This window comes from Chiloscyllium punctatum, chromosome 49 (assembly GCF_047496795.1).
Source record: "Chiloscyllium punctatum isolate Juve2018m chromosome 49, sChiPun1.3, whole genome shotgun sequence".
NCBI lineage: Eukaryota > Metazoa > Chordata > Chondrichthyes > Orectolobiformes > Hemiscylliidae > Chiloscyllium > Chiloscyllium punctatum.
The window spans coordinates 4,939,593-4,953,587 of record NC_092787.1 but is presented as its reverse complement, the minus strand read 5'-3'; the positions used below and the strand labels follow the sequence as shown (position 1 = coordinate 4,953,587).

The 13,995-nt window shown below is 41.7% G+C and overlaps 1 protein-coding gene across 2 annotated transcripts in view; it reads left to right on the top strand.

The window, feature by feature from the left end:
- Positions 1 to 13,995, top strand: part of LOC140469538 (prostaglandin G/H synthase 1-like) — a 104,581-nt gene that overhangs the window by 75,408 nt on the left and 15,178 nt on the right. The window contains exons 7-9 of one of the 2 annotated variants that reach the window (XM_072566145.1): positions 408 to 497; positions 5,466 to 5,549; positions 13,289 to 13,535. In XM_072566145.1, the coding sequence (XP_072422246.1) occupies positions 408 to 497; positions 5,466 to 5,549; positions 13,289 to 13,535 (421 nt within the window). The remainder of the gene's footprint in view (positions 1 to 407; positions 498 to 5,465; positions 5,550 to 13,288; positions 13,536 to 13,995) is intronic. The other variant, XM_072566147.1, reaches the window with a different exon arrangement.

The following is a 13,995-nucleotide window of genomic DNA, read 5'->3' as shown; positions in this document are numbered from 1 at the left end:
CAAGTCACTAATATAAATTGCAAATAATTGAGGCACCTATATTGATCCCTGTGGTACACTTCTGTCAATACAAAAATGACCCATTTGTAGCTACTCCCTGCGGTTAACTAGTCCTCTACTTATACTAGTATTCTACACCCTGAACTCTTATTTTATGAAGTAACTTTTTATATGGCACTTTATTAAATGACTTTTAGCATTTAAGGACAGTACACCAGTTCCTCTTTATTTATGTTGTACTCTGTACTGTACTGTAAATTTCTTTAAAGATTTGCATTGTCTTTGTTTTGAAAACTATTTCACAAAGAGGTTACAGCAAGTGTATGGCTAGGTTAATTGTGTGGGCAAAGATGTGACAAATGTAGTATAATATGGCAAAATTTGAGATTGTCCATTTTGACAGGAAGGATGACAAAAAGCGTTGTCTAAATGGTGAGAGATTGCAGGATTCTAAGGAGCAGAGGGATCTGAGTATTCTACTGCATAAATCACAAAAGGTTAGTATGCAGTTACAGCAAGTGGATAAGAAAAATAATGCAATGGTACCAATTATTGTAAAGGGGATTGAATACAAATGTAGGGACCTTATACAAGGCACTAGCTTAATTGTTTCTGGAGGATTGTGCACAGTGCTAGTCAGCTTATTGAAGGAAGAAGTGTAAATGTGTTGGAAGCAGTTCAGAGAAGATTTACTCAATAACACCTGCAAACGGAGATTGTCATCTGAGGAAACATTGGATAAGCTAGGTCTATATCTGCTGGAGTTTCGAAGGCTGAGGTCACTTGATTGAAGCATATAAACTCCTCAAGGGTCTTGACAGAGGGATTTGGAGAAGATTATTTGTCTTGCAGGAAAATCTAGAACTAGTGGCATTAGTACCAGATGTTTGGAGGGAGGCGAATGTTGTTCCTCTGTTCAAGAAATGGAATAAGGAAATCCCTGGGAAATACAGACCAGTCAGTCTTACATCTGTGGTTAATGAAACACTGGAAAGGATTCTGAGAGACATGATTTATGACTAAGTTTGATTAAAGATAGTCAGTATGGCTTTGTGAGGGGCAGGTCATGCCTCACAAGCCTTACTGAGTTCTTTGAAGATGTGATGATACAAGTTGACAAAGATTGAGCAGTGGATGTGGTATATATGGATTTCAGTAAGACATTTGATATAGTTCCCATGGCAGGCTCATTCAGAAAGGACGTACGGGATACAGGGAAATTTGGCTGTCTGGATACAGAATTGGCTGGCCGAAAGAAGACAGCAAGTGGTCGTGGATGGAAAGTATTCCACCTGGAGGTCGGTAGCCAGTGGTATCCCGCAGGTATCTATTCTTGGGCCTCTGCTTTTTGTAGTTTTTATAAATGACTTGGATGAAGAAGCGAAAGGGTGGGTTAGTAAGTTTGCCAATGACACAAAGGTCAGTGGTGTTGTAGATAGTATCGAGGGCTGTTGCAAGCTGCAACAAGACATTGACAGGATGTAGAGCTGGGCTGAGAAGTGGCGGATGGAGTTCAACCTGGATATATGTGAAGTGATTTATTTTGGAAGGTCGACTTTGAATGCTGAATACAGGGTTAAAGACAGGATTCTTGGCAGTGTGGAGGAACAGAGGGAGCTTGGGGTCCATGTACGTAGATCCCTCAAAGGTGCCACCCAAGTTGATAGGGTTGTTAAGAAGGCTTTAGTGTCTTGACTGTCATTAACTGGAATTGAAGTTAAGAACTACGAGGTTTTGCTGCAGTCCTGGTTAGACCACATTTTGAGTATTATGTCCAGTTCAGGTCGCATCATTATAGGAAGGATATAGATGCTTTAGAAAGGGTGCAGAGGAGATTTATCAGGATGCTGCCTAGATTGTTATTAGTACCAGACAAGTGTCACTGGCCACTGACCTCCAGGTGGAAAATTATAGGCCAATCAGCTTAACCTCGGTTGTTGGTAAAATTCTAGAATCCATCATTAAGGATGAGGTTTCTAAATTCTTGGAAGAGCAGAGTCTGATTAGAACAAGTCAACATGGATTTAGTAAAGGGAGGTCATGCCTGACAAACCTGTTGGAATTTTTTGAAGAGGTAACAAGTAGGTTAGACCAGGGGAACCCAGTGGATGTGGTCTATCTGGACTTTCAAAAGGCCTTTGATAAGGTGCCACACGGGAGACTGCTGAGCAAGGTGAGGGCCCATGGTGTTCGAGGTGAGCTGCTGGGATGGATTGAGGATTGGCTATCTAACAGAAGGCAGAGAGTTGGGATAAAAGGTTCTTTTTCAGAATGGCAGCCGGTGACGAGCGGTGTCCCGCAGGGTTCGGTGCTGGGGCCACAGCTGTTCGCATTATATATTAATGATTTGGATGAGGGAACCGGGGGCATTCTAGCGAAGTTTGCCGATGATACAAAGTTAGGTAGACAGGCAGGTAGTACTGAGGAAGTGGGGAGGCTACAGAAGGATCTAGACAGGTTGGGAGAGTGGTCCAGGAAATGGCTGATGGAATTTAACGTGAGCAAGTGCGAGGTCTTGCACTTTGGCAAAAAGAATATAGGAATGGACTACTTTCTAAATGGTGAGAAACTTAATAAAGCCAAAGCACAAAGGGATCTGGGAGTGCTAGTCGAGGATTCTCTAAAGGTAAACATGCAGGTTGAGTCTGTGATTAAGAAAGCGAATGCAATGTTGTCTCTTATCTCAAGAGGGTTGGAATATAAAAGCAGAGATGTACTACTAAGACTTTATAAAGCTCTGGTTAGGCCCCATTTGGAGTACTGTGTCCAGTTTTGGTCCCCACACCTCAGGAAGGACATACTGGCACTGGAACGTGTCCAGCGGAGATTCACACGGATGATCCCTGGAATGACAGGTCTAGCATATGAGGAACGGCTGAGGATACTGGGATTGTATTCGTTGGAGTTTAGAAGATTAAGGGGAGATCTAATAGAGACGTACAAAATAATACATGGCTTTGAAAAGGTGGATGCTAGAAAATTGTTTCTGTTAGGCGAGGAGACTAGGACCCGTGGACACAGCCTTAGAATTAGAGGGGGTCATTTCAGAACGGAAATGCGGAGACATTTCTTCAGCCAGAGAGTGGTGGGCCTGTGGAATTCATTGCCACGGAGTGCAGTGGAAGCCGGGACGCTAAATGTCTTCAAGGCCGAGATTGATAGGTTCTTGTTGTCTAGAGGAATTAAGGGCTACGGGGAGAATGCTGGCAAGTGGAGCTGAAATGCGCATCAGCCATGATTGAATGGCGGAGTGGACTCGATGGGCCGAATGGCCTTACTTCCACTCCTATGTCTTATGGTCTTATGGTCTTATGGAATACTTTCCATCCACGACCACTTGCTGTCTTCTTTCGGCCAGCCAATTCTGTATTCAGACAGCCAAATTACTCTATGTCCCATAACTTTCTGAATGAGCCTACCATGGGAACCTTATCAAATGCCTTCCTGAAATCCATATACACCACATCCACTGCTCAATCTTGGTCAACTTGTATCATCACATCCTCAAAGAACTCAGTAAGGCTTGTGAGGCATGACCTGCCCCCCCACAAAGCTGTGCTGACTATCGTTAATCAAACTTAGTCATAAGTTCTATCACTCAGAATCCTTTCCAGTGCCTCACTAACCACAGATGTAAGAGTGAATGGTCTGTATTTCCCAGGGATTTCCCTATTCTATTTTTTGAACAGAGGAGCAACATTCGCCTCCCTCCAAACATCTGGTACTAAGGACACTTGTCTTATGAAGAGAAGTTGAGTGTGCTAGGGCTTTTCACACTGGAGAGAAGGAAGAGAGGTGACTTGATAGAGGTGCACAAGGTAATGAGACGCATATTTAGAGTAGATGGGCAGAAATGGCTGTCACGAGGGCTCATCGTTTTAAAGTGGTTGTAGAAAGGTATGGGGGAGATGTCAGAGGTAGGTTCTTTACGCAGAGTGGTGGGTGCGTGGAATGTGAAATACTATCTGCCAGGGTGATCGTAGAGTCAGAGAGATTAGGGACATTTAAGCAACTGCTGGACAAGCACGTGGTCGGCAGTAAATTGAGGGGTGTGTAGGTTAGGTTGATCTTAGATTAAGATAAATGATCAGCACAACATCATGGGCTGAACGGCCTGTGCAATACTGTTCTATGTTCTATGTTGAGCTAAAAGTGCGCAAAGCAGCACATGCATGGTTTTCCTGGCAAAGTTATCCTCAGGAACCTAACTGTGGTATTAACATCGACTCCAATGGGAAACCATTGCTTCACTTAAACTTGTTTTACTTAAAGTCATGATTTTCAGGATGAAAGGCCATGACTTTAAGTAATGACACTCTGTATTCTGAACCCTGGTACTAGGCAGGCAATAGAGCTGTCTCGACTCAGTCATACAGGGAACTGTATTTATTTCCCTGACTAATCCCTTGATCTTGAAAGCTTCTGACCTTTTAGACTTTGTACTGCAATGGGCAACTAATTCTCGCACTAGACTGGGTTTCCAGTGATTGTAATCTAACAATAATATTGATCTCAAAGAACAAAGAAAATTACAGTCCTTTGGCCCTCCAAGCCTGTGCCAATCCAGATCCTCTATCTAAAGCTGCCATCTATTTCCTAAGGGTCTGTATCCCTTTGTTCCCTGCCCATTCATGTATCTGTCTAGATACATCTTAAATGATGCTATTGATCCTGCCCCTACCACCTCCGCTGGCAACACATTCCAGGCACCCACCACCCTATGTGTGAAGAACTTGCCACGCATATCTCCCCTAAACTTCTCCCCTCTCACTTTCAACTCGTAACTTCTAGTAATTGAGTCCTCCTCTCTGGATAAAAGTTTCTTGCTATCCACCCTGTCTACACCTCTCATGATTTTGTAGGCTTCAATCAAGTCCCCCCCTCAACCTCCATCTTTCCAATGAAAATAAGCCTAATATATTCAACCTCTCCTCATAACTAGCACCCTCCATACCAGGCAACATCCTGGTGAACCTCCTCTGCACCCTCTCCAAAGCACCCACGTCACATTGGTAATGTGGCGACCAGAACTGTATGCAGTATTCCAAATGTGGTCGAACAAAATCCTATATAACTGTAACATGAGTCATATGATGGTAACAAAGTCCTATACAACTGTAGCATGTCCAAGATGCTATTTTACATTTAAGGAGACTGTTGTTTGTTTCAGTATGCAAAAGCATATTCTGTCAAAACAATGCTGAGAAAAGTTAAATGACATGAATAGTTTCCCCTTCTTCATAATTATGTAATTAGACATTGTTTTGGTAGATAATCTTGGTAAACTGTAACTGCTAATTGCCGTTCAAAACAGTAATTTGTGATAAGATTGTGCAGAATGTTTGGGAGCAAAACAAGTTTCAACATAAAAACATTTGCTCATGAAACTTAGCTTGTTATGCATGTTTGAATGCTATTGGTTGAAAAGCACTTGCCTAAAGTTTAACTGCTTTAATATTTCCCAGGTGGATTTGAGTCATATTTATGGAGACACTCTAGAACGTCAACACCAACTGAGGCTTTTCAAAGATGGAAAACTCAAATATCAGGTAATTGATAAAACTGATTTTAAAAAAAATCAAAATTCTGACCTTTGGAACTATTATTAAAGAATAAATGCATCTCACCCCATCCCTGTAACCCTACATTTCCCATGGCTAATCCAACTCATCTGCATATCTTTGGCTTTGGGAGGAAACCAGAGCACCCAGAGGAAACCTGTGCAGATGCAGGGAGAATGTGCAAACTCCCCTCAGACAGTAACCTGAAGATGGATTTGAATCCACAGCCCTGGTGCTGTGAGGCAATGGTGCTAGACATTGAACCACCATGCCACCCTATCTTGAAGCATTTTGGAGGAGATTATGGAAGTAGGGAGGACTGAGGCCATGAAAATAATGGCAAACAAAGACACTAACTTTCTGACTGGAAGCCAGTGTAGGCCAGAAAGTAAAGGGTTGATAGGTTAGCAGCATAATGCAAGTTAGGACATAGGTGCATGAAGATCTGATGCTTACAGAGAGCAAACTGTTGCTGAAAAAGGCACATTTTGTTGAAGCATTTTGTATTGTACTCATAGTGGAAGAACTGCCTCCTGACCTTAAACAGCAGTGATCTCTGAACAGGTTAAAGGACCAGCAGTTACAACTGACAATTGACTTCTGTGTGGAGCCAAAGAGCCTAGCTGACAGAAGTACTAAATTAGTACTTTACATCTGTTTTTGGCAAGGAAGAAGATGCTGCCAGGCCACAGTGAGAAAAGAGATAGGTGATTTACTAAAAATTAATAAAGAGGAGGTTTTAGAAAGACTAGATGAATGTAAAGTTACCAGGATCAGATGGAATGCATCTGAAGAAATTGCAGAGTTTTTACTGATAATCTTCACAGACCTTCTTAGATAAGGGATTGGTGCCATTGACTGAAGAATTGCTAATATTATGTTTTCATTCAAAAGTGAGGTAAAGGTAAACACATCAACGACATGCTAGTCAGTTTAACCAAGATGGTGAGGAAGCATTGGGAAATCATAAGCAGTGATAATATTAACAGCCACATGGACAAGTGAAAATTAACTAAGGAAAGCCAGCACAAATTTGCTGGAGGCAACAAAAACAGAAATTGCTGGAAAAGCTCAGCACATCTGGCAGCATCTATAAAGAGAAAACAGAGTTAACATTTCAGGTCCAGTGACTCTTCTTCAGAACTGATAGTAGCAAGGAAAACGTTGGTTTTAATGCAGAAGGTAGGGTGGAGTTAGGGAGTAAACAATAGTGGACATATAGCCCAAAGAGAGAAAAGAACAGTTGGACAGACAAAATGGTGGATAATGCGCAGCCAAGGAGAATGAATGTATGCTAATGGGAACTGTTAGTGGATAACAATGAATTGTATATTTCTCTTCTTGTAAATCTCTTCTGAACCCTGTTCAGCTTGATAATATCCTTCCTATAAGAGGATAACCCAGAATTGGACACAGTACTCCAGAAGATGCCTCACCAACATCCTGTACAACCTCAACATAACATTCTGATGCCTACACTCACAGGTCTGACCAATGAAGGCAAGTGAAATAAATGCCTTCTTAACCACCATCTCTATATGTGATGCAAATTGTGTACCAGAACTCCAAGGTCTCTCTGTTCTGCAACACTACCAAAGTCCTGTTTTTAATTATATAAGTCCTGCCATTGCTTGTTTTACCAAAATGCAATATCTCGCATTTATCCAAATTAAACTCCACCTGCCAGTCTTCAGCCCATGCACCCAATTGATCAAGATCTCTTTGTAGTTTAGATAACCTTCTTCCTGTCCACTATTCTGCCAATCTTGGTGCCATCCACAAACTTACTAACCATGACTTTTATATTCTCATCTAACTCATTTATATAAATGACAAACAAAAGTGGATGTGGCACCAATCCCTGTGGTACACCCAGTCAAGGTAGCAGACAGAGGATGGTGGTAGAGGATTGCTTTTCTCACTGGAGCCCTATGGCCAGCAGTGCCCTACAGGGATCATTGTTGGTTCTGCTACTTTTCGTCATGTATATAAATGATTTGCAGGTGAATATAAGAGGAATGGTTAGTACGTTTGCAGGTGACATGTTAAGTGAAGGTATAGTGGACAGTGAAGAAATTTATCTCAGAAAACAATGGGACCTTGATCAGATGGGCCAATGGGCCAAGGGGTGACAGACAGAGTTTAATTTAGCTAAGTCTGAGGTGTTGGCATTTTGGGAAGGCAAATCAGGGCAGCACTTATGCAGTTAATGGTAGGGTCCTGGGGAGTGTTGCTGAATACAGAGGCCTAGGGATGCAGATGCATAGTTCCTTGAAAGTGGAGTTGCAGATAGATAGGGTGGTGAAGAAGGCATTTGGCATACTTGTCTTCACTGGTCAGAGCATTGAGTTTAGGAGTTGGGACATCGTGTTGCGGCTGTACCTGACATTGGTGAGGCCACTATGTACAATTCTCACCATCCTCTGTAGGAACAATGTTGTTAAACTTGAGAAGGTGCAGAAAAGATTTACAAGGATGTTGCCAGGACTGGAGGGTTTGAATTATAGGGAGAGGCTGGAGCAATTTTCCCTGGAACATTAGAGGCTGAGGCGTGACCTTATAGAGGTTTATAAAATCATGAGGGGCATGGATAGTGTGTATTACCAATGTCTTTTTTTGAACTCTGGTAGGGGAGTCCAAAACTAGAGGGCATAGGTTTAAGGTGAAAGGGGAAAGATTTTAAAAGAACCTGAAGGGTAACTGTTTCACGCAGAGGGTGGTGCGTGTATGGAATGAGCTGCCAGAGGAAGTGGTGCAGGCTGGTACAATTATACCATTTAAAAGACATCCGATTGGGTATATGAACGGGAAAGGATTAGAGAGATATAGGCCAAATGCTGGCAAGTGGGACTAGATTGGGTTGGGATGTCGGTTTGGCACGGATGAGTTGTTTCTGTGTTGTATTACTCTGTAACTCTGTAAGTCATTGAACTAAAGGCCATGTAAATTAAACTAAACTGATCTAGTAATTCTGTAGTGGGTGCAGAAACAGAGAGACCTGTAGATGCGTACAAGTAACTGAAGTTGGTAGGTAGGTTGGAAAAAATGTTTAAGAAGTGGAATACAGATTTTACAGTAGAAGTATGACTTTAATAGGAGGGAAATTCAGATGGGCTTTTTTAAAGCACTGTTCGGTCTCATCTGGAGTATTGTGTACAATTCTGAGCACTGCACTTTAGGAAGGAAGATATGAAGGCTTTAAAATGTTTAGTAGACTGTTTCCAGAGAAAAGGAGCTTCAGTTATGTGGCTAAGTTGAAGAATTGGATGTTTTCTTAGATAATATTGAGAGGAGATTTGATAGAAGTGTTCAAAATGATAAGAAGTTTTGGCAGAGAGAAACAATTCACATTGGCAGGTGGGTTGAAAATCTAAAGACACTGATGGAAAATAATTGACAAGAATAATCAAAGGCTATGAAATGGTGATCAAAAATATTAGTAGGTAGCAATTGATTATCACCTCATGGAATACACCACCTGAGAGTATGGTGACTATGGATTCAGTTGCAGTTTGTAAAAAGGAAATCCGATAAGACCCTGAAGGGGAGAAATCAGAGGAAAGAGTGGGACTGACTAACACGCTCTTACAGAGAGCCAACACAGATTTAATGAGTCAAATGGCCTCCTTCTGTACTGTGGCCATTGTATGATTCCACAAGCAGACCAAAATGATACCGTGGGGTTTAAATTGAGTCATGTTAGCAGGCTCTTACATAGTATTGAAACTCCCAACTGTTTTCCATGTCAATTCTGGTCTCTATCATTAAAATCAGCCTGAAAATCAGATATGACAAGCAACTAATATTAAGTCAAATCAATTCTTCTGGCACTATTTCATAGTCAACAGTTAGCCACGTTTCTTCTTGAAACTTACTGCAAAGCCGGTGATAAAGAGATTCACATGGAATTGGGCAGGAGAGTTAATGTAGTGAACTACAGATAGCTAACCAGCTGAACCCATGATTGAGTTACACAATCTGTATTTAGTTTCCCAATTCTATGTCTCAAGAATGCTCCAACTCTCAGAGGAAGCAGCAGTATTCAGCGTGTATTGCTTCTATAAACAATGCCTTTGCGATTAAAGTGGATTAACGAAATAGCTAGGATTGTCCTACTAAGTAACGGTGGTAACCCTCTGTTGCTGTTTAATGCTAAAAAGTCTGTTTCCTTTCTCGACAATGATATAAATCACCATTACTGACAAACACACAGACATGCCAGATTTTTTTTAACAAAGGAGTACTTTCTCCTTTGTTTTCCTCTTGAATGAAGACATTGCTAGTGAGATTGTAGGTGTGTACCAAGGGATTTCAGAGAATGCGAGTTTTATCGGCAGCAACAGGAAATTCAACACCTGCACCCCATGAGCACATAATGTGCAGAAAATAAACCAGTTTTCATCACAAGCTGAGCAAAGTGCCCTCTGAGCTGTTGACTGTGGTGCTATTGTGGCCTTTATGGCATATGCTAATCAGCCCACTGAGGGGACATTGTTGTGTCCCTGCAGATCTTAGTGATCTAAGTTGTAGGCCTCAGTCGCTGCTGAAGCCTGACTTTTGTGGTGCATGGCTTCTCCAACATGCTCAAGTGAATGAGCCTTTCACACTGAGGAGGAGCACATGGCCCCTTATGCTCTGGGGTAGAGTTGAGGATTATCAGCCACCGTCTCATTGAAAGACAGGGTTGACCCAATGGGCTGAAAGATCTATCTCTGCTTCCATATCTTATGGTCACTCTTTCTTCCATCTTTTCCACTGCAATAACCATCACCTGTTACTCCTGTTTGTTGGACTCCTTTCACTGCGGTGGTGATAGTCCAAAACCATTTCCTTCATTAAGCTTTTGCAAATTAGTGAATATCGTTGAAATAGTGTTGTCAATAGCTGCCGCATGTAGTTACTGATTTCTGTTGAATGGGGTGGTGCAGTGGCTCAGTGGTTAGCACTGCTGCCTCACAGCACCAAGGTCCCAGGTTCAATTTCAGCCTCGGGCAACTGTCTGTGGAGTTTGCACATCCTCCCTATGTCTGTGTGGGTGTCCTTTGGGTGCTCTGGTTTCCTCCCACAGTCCAAAGATGTGCAGGCCATGTGAATTGGCCTTGTTAAATTGCCCATAGAGTTAGGTGCATCATTCAGAGGGAAATGGGTCTGGGTGGGTTACTCCTCGGAGGGTCGGTTTGGACTGGTTGGGCTGAAGGGCCTGTTTCCACACTGTAGGGAATCTAATTTAATCTAATCAGATGTGCAAGGCTGTAAAAGAGCAGGGCAACTTTGTTGAATTCCGGTGCTGATCAAAGCATTGTTGGAAACATAAATAAATTCTGTATTTGGGTCTATTGGATCTATTTATAACACGCATTAGCATAGCACAGATCATTGTTTAAATGGATAATAGAGGCAGAAATTCTCAGTGTATTTATAAAGACACTTTGAGATGTGCCTGAGGCATGATATCCTACAGTGCCAGGGGTCACCAACTAGGAAGGTGGATAGCTGCTTTTAAGCCTGAATGGATAGGATGGGTTGAAAGGGCTCATGGTGCTGAAAATCATTCCACATTTTTCTATAATTTTCCTTGAAAACAGTATCCCATAAGAAAACCAGTTTACTTGCTATTGCCATCAGAGTCTGGAGTATTCAAAATACAGTACATTTCATTTTGTTGTCATTCAATTTTTGATGTAATTTTAAAAATTGAATCAACCCTTAATATTATCTCCTCAGTCCACCAATGAATCAGTGACCCTAGAACAAAGCAACATGACTGGCACCCATTCACCACCTTAAATATTCATTCTCTCCTCCACTAACACCCACTGGTAGCAATGTGCACCATCTATAAGTTGCAAGGCTGCAATTTTGCGCAGCACGGTGGCTCAGTGATTAGCACTGCTGCCTCACAGCACCAGGGTCCCAGGTTCAATCCCAGCCTTGGGCAACTGTCTGTGTGGAGTTTACACATTCTCCCCGTGTCTGTGCGAGTTTCCTCCAGGTGCTCCAGTTGCCTCCCATAGTCCAAAGATGTGCAGGTCAGGTGAATTGGCCATGCTGAATTGCTCATAGTGTTAGGTGGATTAGTCAGAGGGAAGTGGGTCTGGTTGGGTTACTCTTTGGAGGGTTGGTGTGGAGTTGTGGGGTCGAAGGGCCTGTTTCCACACTGTAGGGAATCTAATCTAATCTAAAAAATTCACCCAGGATCCTCAGACTTTCTAAACCTATGACCGCTACCATCTTGAGTGGCAAGAGCAGCAAATGCATGGAAACACTGTCACCAGCTCCCTTCTAAGCTGCACAACATTCTGACTTGTAAACATATTGCCGCTCCTTCACTGTGATAAAATTCTGAGGTTCCCTTCCTATTAGCACTTCAGGGGGTGACACACCACATCGTCTGCAGCAGTTCAAAAAGGCAGCTCCTCACCAACTTCTTCAGGACATTTAAAGATTTGTACTAAATGTTAGCCTAGCCAGCAACTTCCACATGCTATAAATTAATAAATAAGAAGAACAATTGTTTGTTCAGAAAAGGATATATGTATGTGTTCAGATATTGAATCAAGGGGCTTGTAGGTATTAAAATGAACAATTTAAATGATATTGCACATTTTCACTGAGCCCGTTGAAAGCTGGCATAAGACTCACCATTGTGCCTGGAATGAAAGTGATGCACAACGAGCTGTTATGGCTCTCACACCATCAACCAAAGGGACTCAGAATTTCACACTCAGAAAGGTTCATGGACTTACTGTAGTGAATGTGATGTGGTCAGCCAGCGGGACATAGAGATGTACAGCACAGAAACAGACCCTTTGGTCCAACTCATCCATGCCAACCAAGTATCCTAAATTAATCTCGTCCTATATGCCAACATTTGGCCCATCTCCCTCTAACCCTTTCCTGTTCATATACCCAACCAGATACATTTTAAATGCTGTCATTGTTTCAGCCTCCACCATTTCCTCTGGCAGCTCATTCCACACATGCACCACCTTCTCTGTGGAAAAAGTTGTCCCTTAGGTCCCTTTTAAATCTTTCCCTTCTCACCTTAAACCTATGCGCTCTAGTTTTAGACGCCCCCACTCAAGGGAATCGACCTTGTCATCATAGAATATGAATTCCCTGATTGGTGCTACTAATCTGGTCCAGTCAGGGAGCCCTGGCTGACAGATAAAAAGAGTGAGTGTCAGAGATACCTGACTGTGAATGAGGTGTTATTAAAGTCAAGGACTGTTCAATAAAGGGTAACTTGATGACAGGATATGGACCTCTGTGGAGTTATTTCACTTACAACATGTACAATCCAAATAAAAATGTTATAGTTTGTCAAAACTGAAACATATGCTTCTCAGACTGATATTGCATTGCATTCCAATAAATATCAGCAGCATTTGAACCAGCATAACCTGTGCAATCCAACAATACCACTTTTATCTTGTGGATTCTATTACAAATGTTGCACTTTACCAAATAGTTCCAATAAATACAGGAAAATATGACAGAAAACTCTTGTTCCTGTCAAAGATGTGTTAAACTCATGCTCCAAATTATGCTTCAGACCATTTCATTGTCATGCTTTGCCATCAGCACCCATCAGGAAATATGTATTTTGAAAATTGTATTTTTATTTCGTTTTTATTCAATTGTGCATATAGCCATGTAAATGCAGCTGAAGTCATTTAAGTAAAGGAATAAAAGGAGAAATGGTTAATTATTTGATTTGCATTAAGGTAGTGAATGGAGAGGTCTTGCCTCCATCCATGAAGGATGTACCCATCCGGATGAAATATCCAGATGTTTTACCAGTGGAGAAACGCCTTGCCATTGGCAATGACTTATTTGGCTTGTTACCTGGACTGATGATGTATGCCACCATCTGGCTTCGAGAACACAACCGAGTCTGCGATATCCTGAAACACGAGCATCCAACTTGGAATGACGAGCAGCTTTTCCAAACGACCAGGCTCATACTCATAGGTAGTGGTCACCATCCTTTTTTAAAGGTTTCCTTTCTTCCTTTTGACAAGTGTTTCCTTGACCGTTTTCTCTCACTAATGTTGGCCAATCATTATATCGTTATTAGGTTGCAGGAAATGAAATGGTACAGTGGACCAGCATATTGTACTTCTCATTGATAGTACAAAACTTGAGTATTGCTGAGAAAAATAATATATTTTTTGAAGCTTTTCATCTTGTGCTCATATAAAAATAGGAACATACAAAATAATTGCAGACATAGATCAATTGGCTCCTTTCTGCCATTCAATAAGATCATGACTGATCTCTTTGCGTTTCAAATTGCACATTCCCATCTATTGCTAATATTCCTTTGATTCCTTTGCTGAACAAGAGTCCATATATTCTGTCTTAAACATATTCAATGAACCCATCTTCACCACCATTTGATGCAGAGTTTAAACATCACAGAATGCTCTGA